Raw genomic sequence first — 26,803 nt, 5'->3', positions numbered from 1 at the left:
TCAGTGACAACAGACTTAAGGAAAATGAAAGAAATTAAACAAATTAGTGTAATACGGCTCGACGATATTATCGATGCAATTTTATAATCGATTACATCGATGTCATATTATGTTGCACGCACATATTACAGATGATACAATGCAGACGTTTTAAGGTTATGTAGTTTATCTGTGGTATGTTACGATTTAGTATTGGCGCGAAATACGTATAATATGATGCATAATTTCATATCACAAAAAATTTGGCAAACGGTATGGGAAACACCAAAGAAGCAGAACTTAGAAGTAAGCTAAGTCAACACGTGTACTTAATTACTCTCTTGAATATAATGTTATAGAAGACCTAGATGTTAGAATTTGTATGCAATGTATTTCAGGTATGTTTCAAGAGTATGCTGTTCTTCACCATAAAGATGAGCTGCTAGGTATTATGAGAGCTGACAACGAAATTAAACATTACTCTGTCACAGTAAAGTAAGTATGACAATACAGTAGGTGTAAGTGCATTACAGTTTGGATTCTCCTAAGCAAAACTAACCTAACCAGGAAGGAAAAATTCTTACAAAATGGCTAAACAAAATTTGCAAACATAATGTATCACAGACTGCTCATGTTTATCAAGAACATAATATGGCTGCTTTTAAAATGTTTCTCCCTGAATGTATTTATAAGTGGCCTTTCACCTTGAAAAAAATATTAGCAAGGAGTTGAAGTTCTCACAAGGAAGGGTTCATGAAAGGACAAATATTGGAATGAAGTCTTGATCATTCCTTTGGTGCTGGAAACTGATATATAAGCTTGTAAATTTTCATAACTTCTGCACATCCGCTTCCTAAAATATACATTATGGTGACCCCACTTAAGCCTCTTTTGTTCTTACAATGTTTCGTATACTTGCACTATTTAGTATGCACTTGTAAAAGCATTCTTAAAAAAAGTAATTTCTCATGTTTTTTGACAAATTTTTATTTCACCAAGGTGTGGTATATTATGCTTGATACTGATGTAAAATATGTAGTCATTATGTGATGTATAATTTTATATAACAGTTAAGTTGGTTTAATTTAATTGAATTAAGTATGCACTGTGTTAATTAGAAGTAGGAAGTATAAATAAAACATGAAGTTTGTCAGGAATAATGTGGATGCATGCAAACAGGAACAAGTATGTGGTTCCTGTGTTGTAATATGTTCTGTAGTGTCTATACAGTTTATCTTCTTTCTGTTTCCTTACAGTTTTGTTACTTTATTTGAAATAAGTACACAACTAGGAGGTGAAATCTTACTGAATTCGAATCACATACTGCCCATATGTGATGAAGCTTTGGTACAAGCTCAAAGAAATCTGCTGGAAACAGAGGCTGCAAATAGTTTATATAAATATGCTGTTAAACTGAACATCCATGCTCGGATGACTGGTAGGTAAAGCAACTTATCATAGATACTGTAGCAAGTTATGAAACTATGTAATGCACTTATAGGTGTGTGTATATACGTATATTAATAATCTTAATATTATAGCTCTTCCAGTATGTCCTGAACTTCATCGCACAATATTCCCAAGAAATGAGGATGTTGGCAGTTTCCTAAGAGTGTCTGGTACTATAGTGAGAATTACAACTTCTAAGATGCTAGAGTTTCAGCGTGATTATGAATGTGCCAAGTGCAAGTACACACAAACAGTTAAGGTAATACTAAGACTGTAATGTCATTACAATTCAGGAAGAATTTTATTGTATTATTGAATAACAATGTTAGAAGAAAATAATAGAGAATCTGGTGGCAAAACCTCATGGAAAGGTATAAGGAGCCTGGAGGATAGAATTATGATGGATTTTAGGGAAATATGTTGTGAGGATGAGAGGTGCATTGGATTGACTTTCGATCAAGTGTAAGGGTAAGCTTTGTCAGCAGAGATAGCAAAAGACAAATATACATTCTATATTTTGGCAAAGACAGTGAGGTTTATTAATGTAATCAGTGATTGGAACATATTTAAAGTTAGGAAGTGAAATAAAATTAAAAGGAAAGGGATGATTAGTAATGTCCATATGGTGATGGTCAAATGTAAGTTAAGAATTATGTTTGTTGCCCAATCCACTTACAATCTGCTTCAGCTGTACATTATTTCTAATTGTTTTTTATTTTTTCCTCAGGCTGACTATGAACAATATTACATTCTATTCAGTCCTACTCATTGCTCCAACCCAGAAAGCTGTCAAGGAACAAATATTCACCCTGTTGTAACAGCTGGTAATTTTAATTATAAAGATTACCAGGAAATTAAGATTCAGGTTTGTTATATTTGCTTTTCATTTGCTGTTTTTGAGTATGTGACTCATGATTTCAAATGTATACCATGGCACGAAACAGTAACAGACCACATGGCATAATGCCTGAATTGAGGATGATGATTAGGACTTGAGGTTCTTATGGCAGTGAGTATGAAATTGACTGTCCTTTGGGTTGTAGCACTGTGTATTCTGGTACAAGTTAACCATTGTTTCAGAGGTCCTTGCTGCCTTCATCATCAGAGCAATAACTCATCGCTCATTGCCCTGATGATGGAGGCAGCAAGGACCTCTGTACATGGTGCTACAACCCAGAAGACAGCTATCTTCAGAGTTCAGTTGAATTTCAATTGCTTCCAACTCTGGGAACTTCAACAGAGACATCACTCTGCACACCAAGTCCTAATGGCTAATGTGCAATAACATGGAACTGGGTCAGGTATACACAGAGCACAGATGATATCTCCTACAACTACAGTGCCATGAGGATGAGGCCAAAGATGGTTCTCAAAACAGCGTTTTCTCCATTAAACTAATGTATGGCTGGTAGCCCGAGAAGATTTCATTCTACTTAGTTGCCATGAAAGCTTCAGATCATACATCTCCATATACACTTACAGTACTGTAAACATACCAATATTATGTTGGACATTGACAGTATACTAACAATATAATGCAAGTAGAGCCCACTTCTGAAACACTGTATGTATACACACCCAAAACAATGTACAATGTTCAACATAAATATTGATACAATAAATAAACCACTGTGACAAATCTGGAGAATCAAAACAATTGTGATGGTAAGAGACTTCATCTGGTGTGAATGAAGGATCTGACAATCAGAAATGGAATTACACATGTAATTACCACCTTACCTTTATACAGGGTGAGTCAGAAGTATGTTTACAAACTTCGTGTGCGTGTTCCAGGATCAAAAATAAGAAAAAATGTTCCTATGAACATGGGGTCGCAAATGCTTCTTTTTTGAAATAATAGCCAAAAATAATTTTCAATGTATGCCTTTATTGCCAAGTATAAGGACAGGGATGTTTCTTTATAACAGATGCTCAAAGGTTGTTCCTCCATTCTCCACACATGCACGAGCACGACATGCACAAGACTGACGAATTCGTTCGTACGCACTAGCGTTACCTCGAATCATCTGGCATGCATTTTGCACACGTTCCCATAGGTCATCATCAATGTTTATGGGTGTTGCATAAATGACAGACTTCAAGTGACCCCACAGATAAAAGTCCAATGGAGTCAGGTCCGGTAACCTCGGTGGCCATGCTACTGGGCCACCACGCCCAATCCATCGCTGAGGGTACTGTTCATTGAGATGATCTCTGACGCGATGGGAGAAGTGTGCTGGGGCTCTGTTGTGCATAAACCACATTTGTCTTCTTATATTCCGTGGTACATCTTCAAGGAGACGTGGCAAGTGTCTTCTTAAGAATCGCCGATATGAAGGTCCTGTTAGACGCGATGAAAGCATGTGTGGATCAATAAACATGTTGCCAACAATTCCTGCCCAAAAGTTAATTGAAAATCTTTGCTGGAAGCTGGATTCACTTTGACATAATGTCAATTCATTGAAACTTATTTTTGGCTATTATTTCGAAAATTAAACATTTGCGACCCCATGTCCATACAAACATTTTTTCTTATTTTTGATCCTGGAACATGCACACGAAGTTTGTAAACATAGTTATGACTCACCCTGTATTGAAGAGAATTCAGTTCTTAGGCATCCTGGTTGTTTGATCTTACAAATAACTTAATTTAAAACAGAAACATGAAACAGTATTGGAGACTTGCTTCAAGATTCATCCTGAGTAGAAGATGCAGAATAAGTCTTGGTTGTCAGGGACTACTTTTCACTGTTTACATTCCTTCCTCATAAAGAAAATAACCTGAAAGAAACAATTTGAAAAATTATGTTGCAGGAACAAGTAACTAAGCTGAAAATGGGAACCATTCCAAGGTCAATGTGGATCACTCTTGAGGATGATCTGGTTGATTCTTGCAAGCCTGGAGATGATGTTGTTATCTGGTCAGTTTTATTGTGAAGTACTCTTAGGACCTTTTTATAACATTTTATAAAGTACACATTGTATCCATCCACATGCAGTGAACCACTCTTGCTGTGACTTAGTACATAGAGTTCTTAATAAAATTGATCAATAAATCTGAATTTTGGTCAAGATTTTAATAAAGGCTAAATGTCCTACACTTTAATAGTGTAAAATTAAAAATATTTCAAGCGTGAGTTCTAGCCACTAAACGAGATATTTGTATTACAAATTCTCTTCATACAGTGCGTTTTTTTTTTTAAAATAATGGATGTCAAATACTAAAGCAGACTTCATGGATATATTTATGCTAAACACACCTCCGTTATGTGCTGTTAGTCAACATAGTTTGTCATGTACTGATGGTCAATTGCTGTAAAGTGCCACTTCTTTCCTTGTTTTCAGTGGCACAGTTATGAGGCGTTGGAGGCGTATGTCTGATGGTAATCGAAGTGACATTGAACTGGTGCTGAAAGCCAATCATCTGCAAGTATGTAACGACCAATGTTCAGCAGTGTTGGTAACCAGTGAAACTCGTGATGAATTTTCCAAATACTGGGACACTCATTCACAACAGCCTTTGGTAGCACGGAATCATATTTTGGCATCTATATGTCCTCAGGTATATTTTATATGCACATATTTTTACCACTTAGGCTGAAGTTTGGCAGGATGAAGAAGGATGCCATCATGCCTTATTTTAAACTTACACAAATGTTTTATATATAATATCTTTTTTCATTGCATTCAGTTCACAGTTTCGATAGCTATTTTGTTTCCAAAGTAAAACTGAAACATAATATGATATGCTGCAGCAACATACATGGGTCTCTTCACTTTTGACTTGAAGTTGGAGGCATTACATTCTTTTAAAACATTGGAAGTTTCTTCTGTAACATGGTACTACAACCCAACACACAAAAACAATTTTTATGCAAAAATAATAGATATATTAAAAAGCTACACTACATTATTATATTAGAAATACGGAAGTTGTCATGAAATTGAATGGAAAGTCTATTTTGTTGAGTTACATTGTAATTTTTTCATAATAAAAATGCAGATAATTTTTTTTAAAAGTCCATTTTCATACAGTACTTCAAAATTTTACACTGAAAGGCATAACTGATTCTGTCATGTGGCTGCAACATTATCCTTTGAAGACTGGTATTAAAGAGTCATAGCAGGTGGGTTGGCAATGGTATGAGCTTCATAATGGGTTTAATAAAAGTTGCCATCTGGTTTAAGCATTAAAAGCTGAGGAATAATATAAACACAGATATAAGCAATCCCATCTGAACAGAAACAGAACCCAAAAATAAGGAAACAAATCACTAGGTTACTTGTTATTGCACTTGCTACAGTTCAAACCACTTTTGCTATAATTTAACACAAACCATCATCTGTTTGACAAGTTTACAGATGTCCTTTCTAGAATTAGCATAGTGAAAATAATGTTTGCAGGTATATGGACTTTATCTGGTAAAGCTTGCTCTAGCTGTTGTGTTATGTGGAGGTGTACAGAAGGTGGATAAATCAGGGTGTCGGGTTCGTGGAGAATCTCACCTGCTGCTGGTTGGTGATCCAGGAACAGGAAAGTCCCACCTTCTGCGCTTTGTGTCCAGGGTTTGTCCGCGATCAGTGCTGACCACTGGTGTGGGGTGTACTTCTGCAGGATTGACTGTTACTGCAGTTAGGGTATGAGAGAGACTGAAATGAAATAATTACTAATAAAATCTCAAATCTTACGAATAAGTACTATATGTAATTTTAATTATCAACATTTGCTTAAATGCTTAATTTATTTTAAAAGAAGAAAAAACACAGACTCATCTCAGAGTACATGACACAGACCTGAAATGTTCTATCAGTGATATTCCACTAAATACTGAAATTAATCCTGGAATTACTTATTGTGCATGTTTCTCTGTTTGTTTTTAATTTTGTACTTCTTAGGTTAAAATATTTTTATCAGCACTGGTTTTGAATGCTTTCAATTTATATTTTTCTCTTACAACCATATAAAATTGGGAAAAATAACTATTTTGTATATTTTATTATTTAAAATTTTGGTAAACATCAGTTTTGAACTGAATAGTAATAGGCATTTCCTGAATATATTCTCTTCCATTGCACTTCATATGAGGAAAGATTTTAGCTATGCAAATCTGTAAAGGTTAATGGTGCCAATTTTTTTTACAAATGTGTGGATTTCATTAATAAATCAGAAGGGTCTAGAGGTCATTAAGAATTTATAAACTTTGAAATCATTCAGTTTGTGTTTCTCATTACAGGAAAATGGAGAATGGCAGCTAGAAGCTGGTGCCTTAGTTTTATCTGATGGTGGCATCTGCTGCATAGATGAATTCAACTCAATTCGAGAACATGATCGTACAAGCATTCATGAAGCAATGGAGCAACAAACAATAAGTGTTGCCAAAGTCAGTAAGGCTGCAAAATAAGAATTTTTAGATGCATTACTGTTTAGTTACAGAAATATGCATAAACTGTGCGTTATAGAAAAATTACATTTTGTGAAATTTTAGAAAATTAATATGTTGAGATGGGGATTTAAAGATATGAAAGAAAGACATGTGTGTAAGTGGAATAATTTACAGGCACTTTGACAGAATATACTGAGTCATGGAGTACTGAGACAAAATGAACAGAAACACCTGATGTAATCTTTAAGGACCCTTGGATAGATCCATGATTAGACATACACAAACACTACTTTCATGCACTGAGCAATATGCTAGCAAGGCATAAAAATGTAACATGACTTTTTATATACATATAAAAAAGTGGACACAAGATATATCTGGCACACCCTTTTCACCTAATATTTAACTTTCTTTTGATATGATTACACTGCCATATTTCCAAATCCAAAATGTTCTCTTTCCATCACTTTCATATCTTGATGCAATGTCTCATGGATTCATATACAGCAAGTGTATGTTTCACTATGCAAAATTAATAATTTTATGACTATTCACAAGCATATAAGTTGACACTTATTTTTGTTGTCTTAAGATGGTTGTTTTTGTCCCACGCCGTAGCTGCGCGGTCTGAGGCATCATGCTTCGGACCAGTGATATGGAATGCGCACTGGTTCGAGTCTCGGGGTAGAAGAAATTTTCTCATGAGCTTTCGACCAGTGTATGGGACCGGTGCCAACCCAGCATCGTGAGGAAATTGGGGAGCTACAATGAGTAGCATAATCCGGTCAGGAAAGCTAGCAATGGCTGGGGGTTCGTCGTGCTGACCACACGTCACTCTGTATCTGGTTGTATGATCGTTCACCTCTGCTCAGGCATGTGAACGTGAGGCCAGCAGCCAGCTAGTCGGCTTTGGCTCTCTGGAGCTGTTACGCCACGGATTTAATTTAATTTAAGATGGTTGTTTTAAAACTGATATAAAAGATCTCATTTTCAGGCGGGACTAGTGTGCAAGTTAAACACACGATGTACAATCTTGGCTGCCACCAATCCCAAAGGTTGTTATGACCCTACTCATCCACTTACTGTGAACATAGCCTTAGCTAGTCCATTGCTAAGTCGTTTTGATCTTGTTCTGATTCTTGTTGATTCTCGAAATGAAGACTGGGACAGGTAAGAATTAGTAAACCATGTCAATTCTCTAAACAGAACCATGTATTAAACTAAATGAATATTTAGATGTTTATATAGTTTCATGCTCCATAAACATGTACTGGAAGATTTATGAATGCTAAGATAAATATGAAGTGATAAGTGGTGAATCAGTGATGGACACAACATGCATCATGCATGAGGGAGAGAAGACATGCACAGAATTTGGACTGGAAATCCTCACAAAAAGATACCACTTCAGAGAATAAGGCTCAAATGTAAGAATAAAATCAAATCTTTCAAGGTCATTGGCTTAAGATGGAATCTGATAACAGAGAGATAAACCTAGTTTCCATAACAAAGAATGCCTTCAACTCAGCAAATGCTGATGGAATACTCTGTGTCTGGAAGTTGTTAGTTACCATCCCAGGATTAACTTGGACAGCCTGAAAGAAAATTAATAGACTGTTAGTCAAGTTAGGAACTCACTGGCAATCAAATTGAGATTTTTTTACTTTTCTGGTGTTTTGGACACATACCTCATAATTCACCAAGGTCACGTATTTATTCTATAATTCTACTGGATACACAATTCACAGTCATTTTAACTTTAATTTGTATATAATAAAAATACAGGCTTTAATTTGTTAGAAATGTGTGATCACTAACTTTTCAAATCTAACATAAAATCTGAATCTAATTTGAGTTCTGTTTGTGACTTAATATATCAGAGGTATGCAAACTTTCCTTAAACAAAATAATCAAAAGTTTGTGAGCCAAAAAGTATGATCCACGGGCCATAGGACGTACATGTATGCAGTACACAAATATTTTAAAATGGTTGAGGCAACATTTTCAAAAGTTTTTAACAAAGTGTAACTAAAAAAAGACTGTGTGGTTTATAATATCCTACAATTGTATTAGAATAATGAACCCCAGAAAGCATCAGAAATTATACTGTTCATACTGACCTTAGGGGCAGAAATAGCAGTTGGATGCCCAGGTTTTGATTCACAATAGGGACAGGAATTTTTCTCTTTGCAGACTGGCCCTGGGGTCACTTTTATGTGAAGCAGGGGTCTTCAAGGTGTGGAGCTTTACATCTATATTAGTTAAGTGTATTCTTGGTGTGGTGCTTTAGCACTAAGGAAGATCTGATGTGCTTTATTTATGTGGATTGAAAATGTTATGCACTGAATAACAAGGCTCTATTATGTATTCCTTCACATTACTATGACTTTTGTCATTTAATTTCTTTTATAGGTTTGTTTCTGGCTTCATCCTGCAGGGTAAAGATCCAATAAAAGAATATGAAAATGAAAGAGAACCTGTAGCATTATGGGGAATTGAGAAGTTACAAGCCTACTTCAGCATTGTCAAAACTCTTAATCCAGTATTTACTGAAGATGCTACACTTGTTCTACGACGGTATTATCAAGTCCAAAGACAGACTGACTGTCGAAATGCAGCCCGCACCACTGTAAGACTTCTTGAAAGTTTGGTCAGGTATGTATAATATAGTTCTACATGTAATACATTTAAGACCCCATTATAATGAGCCCATATGTAACAGTAATATCTGATAATCAATTTAACATGAGAGTAACTGGACAGTTTAAGAAGTTTAGTTCATACACATTTTGCTCTTAAATTATAATGCAATGAGGTATATATATGATTGTATATATTGTTAATAACAATGGTTGCTTATAAAAGTAACTTTACATCAGCTGCAATGAAACAGATGGGCATTAATTTCACTTCATTTTCACCTGATCTCTCATCAAGCATTCTAATGATATGACTCCTTCAAGAAAATTTCTTACAGAATTTGTAAAATAATGAAACAGAAGAGAACAGGAGAAGATAAAAATAAACTGATCATAACAACTCAGGAATATAACTTTAAAATGCAAAATCACAAATATCCCGAAACATTTATAACAATGCACGTGTCATAACTGGTGATAAAAATAACATTAAAGGTGCAAATAAAATTAATGAAGTTTCTCATGTATACTTGCATCTTGATATGAAATGATTAAGTGAGAGCGGATAGACAGACATTCTCAAAGACATGGGACTTTCACAAACATTTAATTTCTTATAGAAAAAAGAGTTGTTTGCATAGCCTGAAAATCACTGAATTTATTCTACTGGTTTTTTGATTCTGCTCTAAAAGCAGAGAACTTAAATTATTAGCATTATTCATCCTCCTGCTCTATCTTACTAATAAAACTAAAATTAAGTAGTGATATTACCACTGTTTGTAGATTATCTCAAGCCCATGCTCGTCTTATGTTCCGGGAGAAAGTGACAGTCCAGGACGCTATTGTTGCTGTATCACTAGTTGAATCTTCAATGCAAGGATCCGCAATTATTGGTGGCATTGATGCTCTTCATACATCATTTCCAAATAACCCAATGGAGGAATACAGAGTACAGGGTAAGGCAGCCCACCAAAGGAATTAATTTTTATTACTGTAGTCCTTGAGATAGAAATTTCATATGAAAATATAAACCCTTCATCATCACATACAAAATCACAGTTCTGAAAAAGAGTATATGAAATGTGTCTATCTCTCTTTCATCTCACTTTAACTGACACATCAATAGGTATGCTATTTAAAGGTAATATTAAAGGAGACAAGTTTTATATTTGTAAAAATGTTTTAAATTTTATTCATAACTCTAATGGTGAATCCAAGTAAGATGCACGATTGTTTGATAATTTAAGACATAAATGCACTTTAATAGTATGGAAAAACTGTTCTTAATTTCAGTGGAGTCAGTGTTGCAGAAACTACAACTTAATGAAATTTTAGATAAAGAAGTGGCATTGCTACACACACTAAATTCACAAATCAGAGGAAAGATCAACAGGGACAAGCCCAGGTTTACATCAGGTACTGAGAAAACACCGATCAGCGCTTCAATGCAGTGCAATACAGGATCAAATGAAGGAGTTACAAACATTTCCAGTAGTTCTGGTCCAAGACTTGAGACCCTGGAACTTTCCAAAATAAGTGATACTGTATCTAATCTTCCAGCTCTCTCAGAAAAACTGAACAGTACTTTGATTAACATTCGGAAAATCAGAGACAGAAATACTTGTGAAGTTGCTGAATACCAACGTGAAGCTGCAAAAAGAAAAACTACTGTAAAGGACAGAAATCGGAAAAGAAAAGTCGGGGTAACTTCAAGTAGCAGTGAAGCAATGAAGGTGGAAAGTGACACAGGTATAGATAATTTAAAAAAGAAAACAAGAATGAATGCAATGACAAAAAAGAATGTTCAGGGCATGAAAATATATAACACCAAACACAACCTAGTATCAGTGACATCATCAGCTAAAACTCAATCCAGTGAAAAACTTAAAGAGTCAGATTATCTGAAACAAAGGTTCTCATTCAGAATCAACCCCCCTCAAAAGACAGCAAGCATTGTACATGATATGGAGACATTCACTGCAGTTAAAAGTGATGATGCTTCATGTAATCAGCACACACACTCGCCTGCCAAAATGTCATCAAGCACCTTTCAAAAGTTGCAACAATTCAAAAGGACCTATTCAGATATTCACAGTGTGTCTCAAAACATATCAGAAAGTAAGGAAAGTTTTAGACCAATGAGTGAAGTACCAAACTCCAGAAAAGATAGAAATACTGATGGATTTATCAAAGAATTTGAATCATTTAATGACCTTGTTACCTGTGGAAAAAAGTTGTCTGATTCTCAGCAGTCATCAGGTAGTGGTTTGGGCAATAATGATGGCTTGATATCTTTAGACAGAAATGTGTCAAAATTATTTCTAAATGTCCCAAAAGTATTTAGTACAGGTGATGACATTGAAGATTTGGATTTTGAGATATAATAAAGAATGTAACTTAAGATTCAGGTACACTACTTTGACTGTACTGATGATATGGACAAATTAAATAATGACTGCACAACTAATGTATTGATGGAATTTCCAAAATTTGAATGTAATATTCTTTTGAAAAACTAACACAAATAACTCGGTTTACCATCCCACTTCCAAGTAGAAATTAAATTAATACTACAAATAATTCCATAACTAAAATTGTGATATAAAAAGCCATTCTTACATATGTAAATTGATTGTACAGAAAGGGAGAAGATTTTACATGGATGCCAGTACCAGATATTTTATTCATACTTTGAACTTTCTCCATGAGGTCATTCATAACATGTATGAAATATCATGTGTCACTGGGATCTCTTGTTCTGATAGGTTACTTCTTTCTCTGTTACTGAATTAACATACATAAACACATATGTAGTTTTTACCTTGAATCACAATTGATTCATATAATATTACAAGCTGCTATAATACACAGATAACAAAATAACAATTCTGATCATTAATTTGCACTAACATTGTTCTTTGCTATCCATGACAGGACTAAATAAACAATTTTTTATTTTCATACCTGAGCAACACATAATACCCCCTTTCACTCAGCAAATTCTTATTTTAACAAATGTTTAGTTCATTATAAGTGATATTTCAGTGTTGCAACCCCTAAGTATACAAAAGGAAAATAGGAAATCTATCACTATAATATGTTTTAATGCACACGGGTTATATAGTGTGTCCACAAAGTCCCTTTGGGGTTTTGAAAAATTGTGGCATGCAAACAAATTGAGCTAGCCACATGCGGTTTAAGGCAGATTACAGTTAAACTCTGGAAGTTTTTTACTGACCTCAGTAGACCTCGATGTGGGCTCCCTTGGTAGCACTGAGAACGTCCAGACGATATTCAAGCTCTTGCCATGTTCTGTGGAGCATGTCTGCTGGAATATCCGAGATCGCATTCCTGATACGGGTCTTGAGGTCATCAAGTCCGTTAACTGGTGTTCAGAACACATCACTCTTGACATAACCCCACAGGAAAAAATATGTCTGGTGAACGTGTAGGCCAAGGCATTGGACAGTCTCTGCCGATCCATCTTCCTGCAAATGTCCTGTCTAGGTACGCGCGTACCTGCAGACCCCAATGAGGTGGAGCACCATCTTGTTGCAGAATGATGTGTGGCTGTAAGTGCTCAATTTGTGGTACTGCATACAGTTCCAGCATGTCCAGGCAGGTGTTCATGTTTCCAGGAAGACTGATCAGCCGAGACGGTCCCATGCCTTGGACTCCACATTCACAAGACATAACACCAATGGATTTTTTCCTGTGAGGTTATGTCAAGAGCAATGTGTTCCAAACACCAGTTAACGGACTTGATGAACAGAAGACCCGTATCAGGAATGCAATCTCGGCTATTCCAGCGGACATGCTCCACAGAACATGGCAAGAGCTCGAATATCGTCTGGACATTCTCCGTGCTACCAAGGGAGCCCACATCAAGGTCTACTGAGGTCAGTAAAAAGCTTCCAGAGTTTCACTGTAATCTGCCACAAACCGCATGTGGCTACCTCAATTTGTTTGTGCGCCACAATTTTTCAAAACCCCGAAAGTTCTTTGTAGACACACTGTAGATTAGACGTATCTAATTAAAGAAATACTCTAACTTAAAAGGAAAAGTGTTTTGTAGAAAATATGACAGCTGATGACACATCAATTATAAATTTCTCAGTATGAAGACAAGTTAGTTACCTCACATTTTGTTGCCAAGTCACTATGCTTCTTAATGTACAGTATTTTCCTTGAAGCTACAATTATGTATTTGACAATAACACTAACACTATGAAGAAAATTATGTCAATTCATGGAGATTTAGAATATACAATATTATGATGTAATAGAATTGTATCTTTCTTCAATACGAAAAACAATTAATACTAGACTTAAGAAAATAAAACACTGGTATGGTCACTGGCTTCTTACTTGAGCCATCCACTGCAGTGTCCAGCCATACTCAATCCTATAATAAATTTAATAATTTGCATTAGGACACAAAAAAACTTTTTTTACTCCTTTATCTGATATAAAATAGATGAGCTTCAGTTGTAATTTGTTATAGGAATTTTACAAGATTATATTATAATTACTGACTTTTTATTTATGATTACAAGTACAGAATATAATCTCAAATCTGTGAGACAGTATAATGTATAATGTTGAATAAACATGGATTTATACAGATGGCCTTATCAGCTCTAAAATAAAACTGAGTTACCCAGAAAATGTGATAATGCATGTATGCTCATTCTTTATCAATAACATAAAAAGTGCTCTATATATTACTAACACACTAATACACAAAGCACTTCCTTTCACACAAATTTCTTTCAACAGTATAAGAATAATTTCTGACTTGGGTTAACAAACATTTTAAAATAATTTACCACTTGTAATAGTCTGAAAAACATATCCTGTCAAGATATCAACTGTATTACCCAACTGAATTATAATATTACAGTTCATAAAATACATAGCTCATGAAGTTACAGAATATGTGGCACACACAATTATAAGTAAACAGATTTTTAATTGCTATAATTTTTGGCATACACTTTTTTTGCCTTTCAACTACAACCTTAAATACTCAAGAGAATGGCTATCTAATGATGCAGAATAGTGATAAAAATTTGCAATCATGCCAGACTTATCCTTCCATTCTGGAACTGGTTGAAAATTGTATTGTACTAAACAGTCTTCAGTGTTGGTGCAACTGATGAAGTATTTGCCTACTTACATTCAGACTATTGTGATGGAACCTTCTATAAGAAGCACCATGTTTTCAACATTACTAGTGTCTATTTGTGCCTCAATAAAAAGTGTTATGTGCTTAAAAGACAAATTACTCTATTCCTGGATTTTTCCAAATGCTCCTTCACTTGTAACTTGCACCTTCAATTAGAAACAGCCACGTAATAGACAAACACTGGTCATTTTCCTTCAAATATGCAATGGTCTTCCAAGTGTCTATACTACAGCACTCTTATTTCATTCTAACACATTCACCTGCTCTGCTAGAAAGTCACACAACACCTCACACATCCACACTTTCCACCCTAATATTCTACTGCCTACAATTATCTATGTGTGACACTTCATACCCCAAGATTGGAATTCTTGAAAATGTGAATGAAAATACTGCACCCAGTCTGTAATCTACATACTTCTTTAAAAACAAGTTGGGATGAAGAAATGAGATTTTCAGTACATATTTAAAGAACAATGTTCATAATTTAAATATCTTGTTTTTAATCACATAAAATAATTTTAGAAACCTCCCCATATTACTATTATAGTATCTATTTACACAAATGGAAGTACTGTACACTTCTAGTTACAGGTGCAGAGAAGAATAATGAGATAAGTAGATGCAAACACATTTCTCTACTATTTAATATGTGCTCCTGAAGAATGTTGCTGTACTGAGTAATGTATAAAGAGGAACAAAGCTTTGTGAAATTAAAGCAAACATTTTAAATTTCAAATGGCAGGAGTTCCACTCTGAATATGTATATATCTGCACTACAGTTTTAAATAAAGCAAAATACAGATACGAATAAGTTATGTGGATATGGGTCTACATTTTGTTTTCATTATTAATATGATACAGTAAACAAATACGGTATTGATTTGAGCGCAACTGCTAAATGTTTTTTCAGTCAACACAATGAATTTACAGTACCTTAGCTGATGCAGCAGAGTGGAGTGAGGAGAGGTCAATGGTAAAGGCTAATCAAATTCTAAATCCATGTTGAAGTCTGAGGGGCGTGAACTACGACTACTGCTGCTGCTAGTGTTACCACCAGTTGTAGAGCTTGAAGAAGATGAGGTTGATGAAGATGTTGAAGAGGCACGACTGTTGGCCGAGTCATTAGCTGCTCTGGAAGAATTTGATTACTTTCATCATGTCATTATTCATGGACTTACTTCTATTTAACATAGAATCCTCCCAATTCTAAGCCTTCCTGCATTTTATTTTTACTTTATAGTACAATGAAATCTCACTCCTACATACTCGTGGAGACTTCGACTTGTATTACTTAACATATTTACTCACAAGGAAGATCACTTCGAATCTATCACAACCCCTACCATCACATTTATAGATCAACTTCACACCCTCAATTTTAGAACACTTCCAACAACTCTGTAAATTTCTTTTACTGTTCATGTTTATAATACCTGAAAAAAGCTGCGAGACTTGGACCCACATTACTCATGTTACTGCCTCCAGAGCCAGGTTGATGATCTTCTAATCCTTCATCACCTAAACTTTTTCTGCAAATGGGACACGTACCATGCTGAAAAGAATCATCCACATTAAACATCCACTATGAATAAATTTAATTTTGGTCATCCAGCTTGTGACCATTTATTCTACTGCCTGCCAATCCCAGTATGAGAAAAAGTTATATAATCTTCTTGCATGAGGGAGGGATGTAAAAATTACATGAATGCACGCAGCACCTTCAACTGAAAAAGCACTGTTAAATAACTTCACTTGCATGTTTCATGTGTTCCTTTTGGAAAGTGCTTCAACTGCCACCGGGTATAAACCCATTTGCAGTCAATAATAAATAATAATAATAATAATAATAATAACTGTTATTAATTTTAATACTGAAAACTTTATTTAAAAAGTTAACATTACATTAATATAAGGGACATTCAAATTCCACCCAAAATTTATACTGTTTATAGCAAGTAACAACATGGACTGGTGTCAATTCTGTACTCATTTCATGGGATGAGACAAAGTATGTACTTGTACAGTGTGCAGTACCTCAAAGAGACTGCTCAGTATGAAATGGAAAAGATCATTATTGACAAATTATGATCAAAATTCTAGATCAGACTTTAATCACCTGCACATTATATCAATACTTAAAAATAGAAAAACAAAACATTTTTGGCAAAACATAATAGGAAAGCTTACCAATTCAAGCCACGGAATAATGCAATTTTCATGATAGACATGTTCACATGGTAGTTTGCGAACTGGTTCATCAAGCCTAAAATCTTCCCAGCACACTGAGCACTGTAGACTCTTTCCTGTGGACAGCCCAATTAAATCAAAGCTCATCAACTATATTTAAACTACAAAAAACTCAAATTCTGTAAGTAGAGGAATGTAGACTAAAAATGTTATGCATAAACTGAGCATTATTAAATAATTAAAGATTAAAATATACACAACTATTATTTTACATCTTTTGTATGGGTGTGAAATTTTGTCTCTCACATTCAGGGAAGAACACGGATTGAGAATGTTTGAGAAAAGGGTGTTAAGGAGAACATTTGGGCAAAAAAGGGATGGAGTGACAAGAAGCTGAAGAAAATTGCATAACAAGGAGCTCCAAAATTTGTACTATTAGAATCCAGTAAACTCCTCTTCAGCCATCAGCTGCATCAAATGGTCTACAGAAACCAATGTTTCAGGAACCATCTATCCCTATCATGTAAATGGTTCTAGGTGTGTGTGTATATAAAGTTTTGAGTATCCCATGACATGAGATCTCTAATGATTGGGATGGAAGTGGCTTCCAAAATACCGACTTCTGACCACCTGAGTTTAGGTGTCACAAAAGATTCAAATGAACACATTATTACTGGGCAGATAAAATCATGGAGGATGAGATAGATGGGGCATGCAATTAGCATGAGGAAAGATAAAAATGTGAACAAAACTTTGGGTGGAAAGCCTGAAGGATACCACTTGGAAGCCTTAGGCATAGATGAGAGGATAACATTAAAATACAACTCAAGGAAACAGGATGGGAGGGTTTCAACTATATTAACTTGGCTCAAGAAAAGGACAAGTAGCAGGCTCTTGTGAACAGGCAATGAACTTTAGCATTCTATAAAATACAGTAAATTACTTGACTAGCTAAGCACACTATCAGCTTCTAAACAAGTACTCTGCTGCAGAGAATTTATTAAACCATTGTTATAAGTACATATGCTACTAACCTCTACATAATGAATAATACAAAGTCCTGTACAATGAATGAGTAAAAAAGTCATATCGCATATATATAACTTCTCACTGATAACTTCATATTAGCAAAAGTAATACAGATATAACACTGCTAATCTTGAAATCATTATTTCTGCATTACCTTTGTTTTATATACGGATATATTCTGAGATAATAAACCAACTCACCAACTTGATCCTGTGTTATTACAACAACTGGAATTTCTTTTATCTTATCTTTGGCCAATGGCGGTGGCCCAGTACCATCCATTTGATTCAGCAGTTGGGTGACAATAGCATCCAAGCCTTCACGACCCCATGCATAATCTCCAGGATTTCCCAGGAAAAATCTGTAATATAGAAAAATATGGAAAACATATGTAAACAAGAATAAACTTAATCTCTTTCATGATACAGGTAAACCTCGATTTACACCGGGGATGCATTCCTGGACAAACCGGCGTAAATTGTTTTATAATGTAAATCAATGGGAAGTCAATGACATGCATTCCCGGCACCCAAACCTTAATGACTTAAGTTCCTCAAAAATTGACTTCGCCTTATCCGTGATAGCAATTTCAGTCAAGGGAATGTTTTTTCGATTCATGTCATCCACCCATAGCAACAATAATTTCTCCATTCTTTATAAAAGTTTACTTCTGCTATAACTCACTTGCGTTGCACCTACTCTCGTAGCCTGTTGCATTGACTGTTTTATTTTATATGAATTTTTCTTTATGGTAGTCACCGAGGAAGGAGGCAACTTCATACTTCTGCACACATTACGACAGGTATCACCACCTTCTATTCTATGAATTATGTCCATCTTATCTTCTAACGCAATAGACCTACACAATTTTTAGCAACACATTCACTTCTCTTACCAGACATGGTGGCTCTTCTACAATTTATAAATATGAAACAGTTGCTACTGCAGAATAGTGGTCAAACAACAACACAAATACGTTTAGCACACAGTTTTCAGCACATTCAATGTGTGAACAAGAAGCGAACTGAGCGCATTTTTCCTTACTCCCTTATCAGGCTGAACGCAAATGACTCACCGTGAAGAGTGACCAATGCTCGCGTGACTGTTGCGCAATGTTGGCGGATTTTTAGGAGATTATCTCGCAACTACTTAGCAATGAGTGCACAAGTGACTGTATTTATAATTTTTATTCACAATCAGCGATGTAAGAATTACGATTTAGTATAAGAATCAGTATGAGAAACATTGTAAAACGTTATAAATAATAGTAAAATATTTTTTTTCTCACTTTTTGACTTGCTGGTTTCAAAAGCGGAGTTATTCTGAATCGAAGCAAATTGAGGTTTACCTGTATATCTACAACATATAATTATGTTGACATTACTTTACTGTATACTGTGACCCTCAAAATATGCTTTATGGCTAAGCCGATCTGGACTCCATGGTTGAAAAACACTAAATTACATCATAAAAATACTTACACTGGAGCATTGCCAGCACGAGCTCCACCTAGTGCGCCCCATCCTACACCTGTTAAGTTAACCAGGAAATCCTGAATCAGATTCTCAATTGGTGCCATCTGTCTACCTCGAGGAACTCTGGAAACACAACTGTAAATTACAAATAGTTCCTGACACCAATAATAACAAAATGGGTTTATAAAAATCAAATGGTTAGGTCTTATATAATTGAATTTTACAAACACAAAACATAAGTGTTCATACGCAAAAATCACAAAATATTTCATGAATCTGAAGAGAGGAAATGTGAAATGAAAGAGAGCACTCTGAGGCAACCTAAACTGGTCAGATGCACAATGTTGAATTATGCATGAAACAAATTTTGTGAGTTTCAGGACACCAATGTAACAACATACATATACGTCATTTTGCTGAAATTGAAACCCACATTATTCAATATCATGTCCTGCATGGTCCGTTTGTTAAATGTTTAGTGTGCTGTGGGTCTGAGTTGGTTTATACATTTAGTATGAATATTAAATCTCAGCATGTTGTCATGCATGCTGCCACCAAAATAATGCTTAATAAGTGAGTCTCATGAGTGCATTATATGTATTATACCAGTGGTTCTCAACCCAAAATGGGATTGCAAAGTACACTGCAATGGGCTGCAAACATTTTACCAGAGGCACCTGATTATTTATAAATGAACACTAACTGATAAACATGGGTACAAGTGGAAGAAAATATTCAGCCAGGATTACGATTACATTGATAGATGGTTTCTGCCACGCAGCTATTCCTACCTTGTAACTTACCTAATTTACAGTACAGAGAAAGGAAAGCTGCATGGCAAAACAGCACATTTCAGCACTTTTGAGAGGACCATGATTTGTAGGTGCTGCCTCAATGCACAATGGCCATCTTGTACAAGGCCAATGAGTCTCTAGATAATTTAGTCTCTAGATAATTTAGTCTCTAGACCTGGTGTGGCAGCCAAATATTCAGAATGCCTCTCTTTCAGCCACTCCCTGAGCCTACCAACACGTGGTGAGATTAAAACTGCTTATTTGGGACCTAGAAATAGACTGCTTGATCGGTCCCTTGACAAGACATCTTCATCCTTAGTACCCTGAATCCCATAGTGATAAGGCAACCAAAGGAGCATAAGATTATTCATACTAGACAACGTACACAATGGATGTCAACATTCCAGACAAGCTCTGACATTACCCAGAATGTCTCGAGGGCCCACAGAACTACTTGACTATCTGAGCACCAGCCTCTGCAGGCAACCAAATTCAGCTCTGACTGTAGCCAGATCAAATCTCAGTCACCACACAATTACTATGTACATAAGATTAGGCCTTACAATACTCATATAAACTCAAAGCACAATTCACAGATTCAGACCCCAAGAAGAGTCATAACTCTCTTATGCTAAAGATACTGTACAGTTCTTATTGTAATAAGAATAACAGCAAAATATGATGAAACATTAACTTCTTTTCTCTCAAAGTAAACTGCAAAAGCAACCTATTCTGTTCCATTTACTTTGTTGAACTAAGTAAGATTTAAGGTTTTCACTTTGGTGAGTACAAAGATGGCTGACTTCTGGGTTGTAGCGCTGTATAGTCTGGTAGAAGTTTACCAATGTTTCAGAGGTCCTTGTTGCATCTATCATCACAGTGATCAGGCTACATGGTGCTACAACCCAGAAGACAGCCATCTTCACATTGTTGAACGTTTTGCGTATCTTCCATTATATGCAGCAGAAATTCTTGTCGCAATATGCGACCTCACCTGTTCCTCATAATCCTTTGCCTTGGAATGATACTGCCGTACCTTCCAGGTCGGCGAGAATCTGACCCATCACGATCTCTCCCACGCAGCACTCTTCTTTCATCATTGCCTCCACTAACACCAAGTAGAATCTCATTCAGCTCATCTCCAAGACGCTGGTTTAAAAGCTGCAAGAGCAGAATTTAAAATGTCAGCATTCTTAAGCATGCCCTTAGAAGAAACATTTATAGCTCCTGAAATATTATCAAGCAAGTTATGTGTGAGGTAAAAATAACATCATCAGTGCCAAAAACTTAATCAACTTCAGTCACGATTTTGAACCATTCAAAATTCTGTTTTCATTCAGGTTCAGTTCAGAGAGTTATCTCATGTTATGGTTCTGTTCCAGTTTAGCGATTTATGATCTGTAAATGTTTCAGTAACCAGTTCAAAAAATGTAGTAAATAAATATACAAGACAATAAGCATGTAGTATTAAAAAAAAACCACGGACCAGAGTCTTTCTTGAGAAGCTGATAGTCACTTGGAGTCAAGAAATTCCCCACTTTTTATGGAACCAAAGGTTCATTACTGTGAAAATTTCTGTCTTCTAGGTTGTTGCGGTTGTTCATCGCCCTGATGACGGAGGCAGTATGACCTCTGAAACATTGGTTAACATCGACCAGACTACACAGCGCAACAACCCAGAAGACAGAAATCTTCGTACTCACCATTGTGAAAACCTCAAATCTTACATCGTTCATTACTGTATTAACAGAAGCCCACCACTAGTCCTTGTCCTGAGTCAAATAAACCGTCTGCACCCTCCCACTCAATTTCCATAAGATATATATATATATATATATATATATATATATATATATATATATATATATATACTAGATATAATGCAGAGTTAGAAGAATTGATCCATCATGAGCACGTTGTGAGATATATTAAATCACAACGGTTAAGATGGGCGAGACATGTGGTCAGAATGGGAGAGGATAGACTGCCACATTTGCTATTAAACCAGAAATTGTGGGGAACAAGACCTAAAGGAAGACCAAAAGGAAGGTGGACTGATGCGATAGAGGAAGATATGAGAAAGATGAAAGAGTGCAACTGGAGAAGGTAGATCAAGATAGGAAGAGATGGGGACATATTTTTCGGGATGCCAGAGCCCACCAAGGGCTGTAGTGCAAGCGAAGAAGAAGAATACTAAAAGCCCACAAAGATTGCATGTGATATTTGTACAAAAATTTACTGTTATTAAGACAGTGCATAATACAATTTCAGAGAAATGCTGTGATTAATATTAAACATTATTTAAATGGTAAGAGGGATTGCTGCACAGTCACCTGTTTTAATATGATAACATACACACCTAAATATTAATTATGTGAATCTGCAGGCCTTTATTTTATTGTTAAAAAAATTGAGACTATGTGTCTGTGGAATTGTGGCTGCTTATAAGTCCACTATCTACCCCTCCCACAATACATGAGTGAATATGGAGCATCAGTTGAATGACAATGACAGGAAAACTGGAGAAACACCTCTTGCAGTATCACTACAACCACCACAAATGCCACATGGACCACCCCAGGTCTCCAAGAAAAGTAGCCAGTAACTAACCACTTGTGCCATGGTATGGCCTCTACAGTTTCTTTACTATCTTCTATCAAACATTTTATAACATCTCACAATTAGAACATCTTCTAAAACATCCTCTTTCATGCTGAAACTCTGTGGGGACAAAATAAATACTGTATTTGAGAACAACCTCTCCACTGTGACTTGTACAGCAGGTATTTTGAGAGTAACCCTGGCACATACATGCAAAGCCATACAAAACAGTGGCAACCACCCTAGAAGACTACAATCAATATTCTCACAACTGTGATAACCTCAAATTTGAGACAGTTAACCTCTATGGAGAGCGACACTGCAGAGTTAAACAACTAATTATATTTCAACCCCGAAGACAGAGGCAGCACAAACATATCTGAAATGTATGTAACTACCAACAAATGTACGATGTCAACTCAGAACAACATTGCCATATTCACTGTTGAAAGAACCTCAAATCTCACAATTCCAGAAATTAAAGTAGATCCTGTTCATTACATAAAAAAGTTTTGTAAGTCTATTTTGTGCCTAAAAATGTTTGGAATCAAGATTAAAGTGAGGGTAATGGTTACACAAAAAATAACAATGTGTACCTCTGGATTTTTACTGACAAATTCTCTATAGTTTACATGTTCACTGCTGCTGGATGCACAGGAGTCATATGGCTCCTGGTCCAGGTGTCAATGATGCACATATGGATCACTGCAGTTTCAGTGGGTTTGCATCAACACTGCAGTTTAGTTTAATCTCAGTGAAACAGCATTACAGTATCATTTTCATTAAGGTTAAAGTTAAATAAGGAGAAATCTGTGTCTTACCGCAGAGCTATTCTAAGACTAGAAATCACAGGAGACAATAAATCTGATGATTCTTGTAACTTAACTTCGGGTCCTTCACAACCAAAACTAAACAGTGTTCTATAATAATAACTTACAATTGAAACGTAACGTTACATCTTTTCACAACAACTAGAGCAGAGCGCTCCTTTCGGAGCTCCTCAGTGGGGTGGAGGTAGTCAAGTTTGTAAAACGCAACCAACCTTGTGTAAGAAACTAAACTACCCCCCCTCCAATGGAGGGTTAAAACACCAAAGGGGGGGTTGGTTGCGTTTTAGAATCTTACGTAACACACTAAACTAACCCCCCCTTTGGGGGGTTAGTTAAGTGTCTCATTCAAGTGTTTTAACCCTTGAGTAAGAAACTAAACTACCCCCCCCCCCAAATGGGGGTTAAAACACTTGGTCAAGTGTTTAAAACGCTGGAGCAGTGATCATGTGACTGGCTTGGTAGTTGTTGATCTCATTGTTGTGAAGCGTTATTTGTTTACTCAGCATTGTTGTGGAACACAACAATGCCGAGTATAAACAAATATAAGGTGACATTGTTGATGACACCATTTTTCCTCAGTTGTAAGGCGAATGCCAGGGTATAACTTAATAGGGGCACGGCCCGCCACCCCCCCCACCCGATCATGGAGGCCATCAGCTGAAGTGATCTTCCCCCCATGCCGCAGAGGCCTTCAGCCGAAACGGCCCCTCCCTCTCTGGGTTCAAACCCCAGAGATCCAACCAACCAAATTCCTTTGGACAACTTGCCTGACGGGATAACCTCCCAGCAGTAGCAACAGATCCCAGTTTGAATGGTCGAGGCTCCCGCCACGACGTAACCCTGTTAGCGTTGGCAAAATTTCCGTTTTTTATATTAAGACCGTTTACCATTTCCAGCAATGCGCCTTGTGCGCAGGAATGGTTTCACCTAGGTAGGGACGATGCTTGCGCTTGCGCAGGCCTCCGCCCTCAGTTAGCTTTTTGGTTGGTTGGTTGGTTGGACGCCATTTTTTGATGACAAATTGGTTGATGACAACGGGGAATCAGAAATTTTTATAGTAGAAGATACTAGATAATATTACAGAAGTAAATCCAGCAATCCAGAGACAATAAAAGCAACAGTAAATCAGAAAATAAAAGTACTATTCCACAAGAAGTGCAATGTATATAATATGGAAAAACAAAAATAATTACACAATTTTAGACTTTGTTATTCAGCACCTGCACAATAAAACCCAAGTCACATATGACAAAATATTAGCTGCCAGTCAAATATAATGCAAATGAAAAAGGGAACACTTTGAGGAAGCACTGCAAACTATACAATGAAAAAATACAAAATTCTGGGCTTTGGAACAAGGTTTTGGACAGTTTTACCAATGAAAATTATTTTCATTGTAACTAAATTTTGTAATGAAATATGAAGCTAATTTTTATTATGAGGCAAGGTATAATACAACTTCAACAATTAATGAGTACTTCAGTTGAACAAAACTTATTTCTTGCCAACAATGGTAACTAATTTTGTATTTTTATGATTTTAGGTGATGTGTCCTGGCAGAGAGATCATACCACCACACAAATCAATCAGCCAACAGGTGCTCCTTCTCACTTTCTGATATGGTGACACATTGCTGATTGCAGCTTTACATGTGTTGGACAAGTTAAATTTTCTGCACATCCTTACTTTACAAAGATAATTTTTATAGTATGTATAATATTGTAATATTTTCAGACATATTTCATATAACATGTAAATCAGTTCTGCACAAATGTATCAGATACACTATTTTACATGATCACAGAATAGTAAAACTACGTGAAATTTATACTGCATGAATGGTATGCACTATTGCAAGATGTACTTCTATGATAACATAATTTTAAAATCAAAATTTCAGCTATTGAACCATAACAAAGTACTGTCACACCCAGAAGTAGGAGCTCTCTCATTAAGGTGTGCAGTACTTGTGACTGGGAACAAATTATTATTAAATGGTTATGAATAACAATTCTCTATATTTAGCATTCAATTCATTGGTAACAGTCATTGGAAATGAAATAATTTTCTAAATAAAATCAAATATGCATTAATTTTTAAACTTTAGGAACCAAATACTTATAATTTACCTCAATTGGAGCCACATCTTCCATTTCTGTGTCACTGTCATCTGTGAGGTCAGGGGGAGCCTCCAACTCCTCAATAAACCCACTATAGCAGTTGGGGCATGTGTAATCCTGAAATGCCACAACGTGTCAAATTATTGTACAATATTATAGTTTCAATTTCAATAAATGGCAATCATTATCTAATGAAAAGTGTGAAAAGGTTGGAGATGCAAGTAGGAACCATTTCCTGCAAATTCTTAAGACTGTAAGAGGAAAATTAATATCAAAAGCAAATACATGGAAGAAGTATCTGAGATTTACATGTAATCACTACTTATAAAGTTACTTTCCATTTTCTTGGGTGTACATAATCAAATAACAAGTATGCTTTATGTTCGAAAGTATGCATCCTGAACCAACTGTAACAGTTATGGTTTTCTATAAGGTTATTGGAACAGTAATTATATACCATTTCCAATAACAGTAAATATGCTTCAACTTACTGGTAGTACTCGGGGAATTTCTACGCTGCACTTATGACAAAAAAATCTAGCAATTGCTGCATCTTGAACAGCAGCTTCCGCCATATCTGATTACTTCTTCTCACTGCCACTCTGATTACCACGACTTGGATTACTGCGTTTGTATTATACCTTCGATCTGCGTACTGAACGTTATCTATGTCCTGGACTATCCCGCTGGTTGTTTCGTGTGAAATTTATGTATGCGTATCTGTAGTAACCACGTGTGGCCTAATAAGGTACAGAATCTTACAATAATTGAATGAGCTGGGACAGCCACAACAATTGTACGCTCGAGGTATACGTTCCATTGTCAGTGGTTCTATAATAATTAAATACTGTGCACAATATGCATAAAGTTATTTTCTGTATGCAGTCAAAGAAGATACAGCTAACACAGTTTGATTACAGATTCACTCCCTAGAAACGGTCAAGACAATTTTTGACTTCAACATCACGAATTATCAGTGAAAATGGTCCCAATGGTGACATATGGGATACAGCTCTTCTACGACTATCCACCTAAAAATAACTTCCCTCCGCACATCATCACGCCTCGAACACATCCTCACATAGTTTTTTTTAATCTAGGATTTCAGAAACATGCTCCTGTTGT

At 35.9% G+C, this 26,803-nt stretch overlaps 2 protein-coding genes across 7 annotated transcripts; one reads left to right on the top strand and one right to left on the bottom strand.

Annotated features, from left to right (window-relative positions):
* The first annotated feature begins 93 nt into the window (after positions 1-93).
* Positions 94-15,771, top strand: LOC110837308 (uncharacterized). 2 transcript variants are annotated; one of them, XM_022079271.2, is made up of 13 exons: positions 94-285; positions 378-474; positions 1,236-1,417; positions 1,521-1,687; positions 2,156-2,293; positions 4,243-4,349; positions 4,774-4,990; positions 5,833-6,066; positions 6,663-6,809; positions 7,807-7,982; positions 9,225-9,467; positions 10,235-10,407; positions 10,745-15,771. In XM_022079271.2, exons 1-13 carry the CDS (start codon positions 255-257, stop codon positions 11,833-11,835), a joined length of 3,003 nt encoding a protein of 1,000 aa, XP_021934963.1. In that variant the 5' UTR covers positions 94-254; the 3' UTR covers positions 11,836-15,771. The 2 variants fall into 2 exon arrangements, with proteins under 2 accessions (XP_021934963.1, XP_087196828.1); XM_087340702.1 differs by lacking the exon at positions 5,833-6,066.
* On the bottom strand, positions 12,263-26,501 carry Iru (E3 ubiquitin-protein ligase Iruka). 5 transcript variants are annotated; one of them, XM_022079347.2, is made up of 9 exons: positions 26,170-26,481; positions 25,688-25,795; positions 21,122-21,288; positions 19,340-19,468; positions 18,059-18,219; positions 16,830-16,945; positions 16,076-16,194; positions 15,576-15,773; positions 12,263-13,856 (listed from the first exon to the last, which is right to left on the bottom strand). In XM_022079347.2, the coding sequence occupies exons 1-8, from the start codon at positions 26,251-26,253 to the stop codon at positions 15,623-15,625; spliced, it is 1,035 nt and encodes a 344-aa protein (XP_021935039.1). In that variant the 5' UTR covers positions 26,254-26,481; the 3' UTR covers positions 12,263-13,856; positions 15,576-15,622. The 5 variants fall into 5 exon arrangements, with proteins under 5 accessions (XP_021935039.1, XP_021935030.1, XP_021935022.1 ...); XM_022079338.2 differs by lacking the exon at positions 12,263-13,856 and adding an exon at positions 13,969-14,785; XM_022079330.2 differs by lacking the exon at positions 12,263-13,856 and having other exon boundaries at positions 13,969-15,773.
* Between the last annotated feature and the right edge of the window lie 302 nt (positions 26,502-26,803).

This window comes from Zootermopsis nevadensis, unplaced genomic scaffold, assembly GCF_977971745.1.
Source record: "Zootermopsis nevadensis isolate Lab colony 2312 unplaced genomic scaffold, Znev_1.0 Znev_ptg000061l, whole genome shotgun sequence".
In the NCBI taxonomy this organism is placed as follows: Eukaryota; Metazoa; Arthropoda; class Insecta; order Blattodea; family Termopsidae; genus Zootermopsis; species Zootermopsis nevadensis.
The sequence above is the reverse complement of the archived record's forward strand: the minus strand, read 5'-3'. Positions and strand labels throughout refer to the sequence as shown.

Bases quoted from the DNA above. Each gene is read 5' to 3' on its own strand.
- LOC110837308 (XM_022079271.2), top strand. From the start codon at position 255: ATGGGAAACACCAAAGAAGCAGAACTTAGAA. The intron at 475-1,235 runs GTAAGTATGACA...GTTTCCTTACAG, and splicing joins CATTACTCTGTCACAGTAAA to TTTTGTTACTTTATTTGAAA. The intron at 9,468-10,234 runs GTATGTATAATA...CACTGTTTGTAG, and splicing joins CTTCTTGAAAGTTTGGTCAG to ATTATCTCAAGCCCATGCTC.
- Iru (XM_022079347.2), bottom strand. From the start codon at position 26,253: ATGGCGGAAGCTGCTGTTCAAGATGCAGCAATTGCTAGATTTTTTTGT. The intron at 25,796-26,169 runs GTAAGTTGAAGC...GTGGCATTTCAG, and splicing joins AAATTCCCCGAGTACTACCA to GATTACACATGCCCCAACTG. The intron at 16,946-18,058 runs GTGAGTTGGTTT...GGCTGTCCACAG, and splicing joins AATAACACAGGATCAAGTTG to GAAAGAGTCTACAGTGCTCA.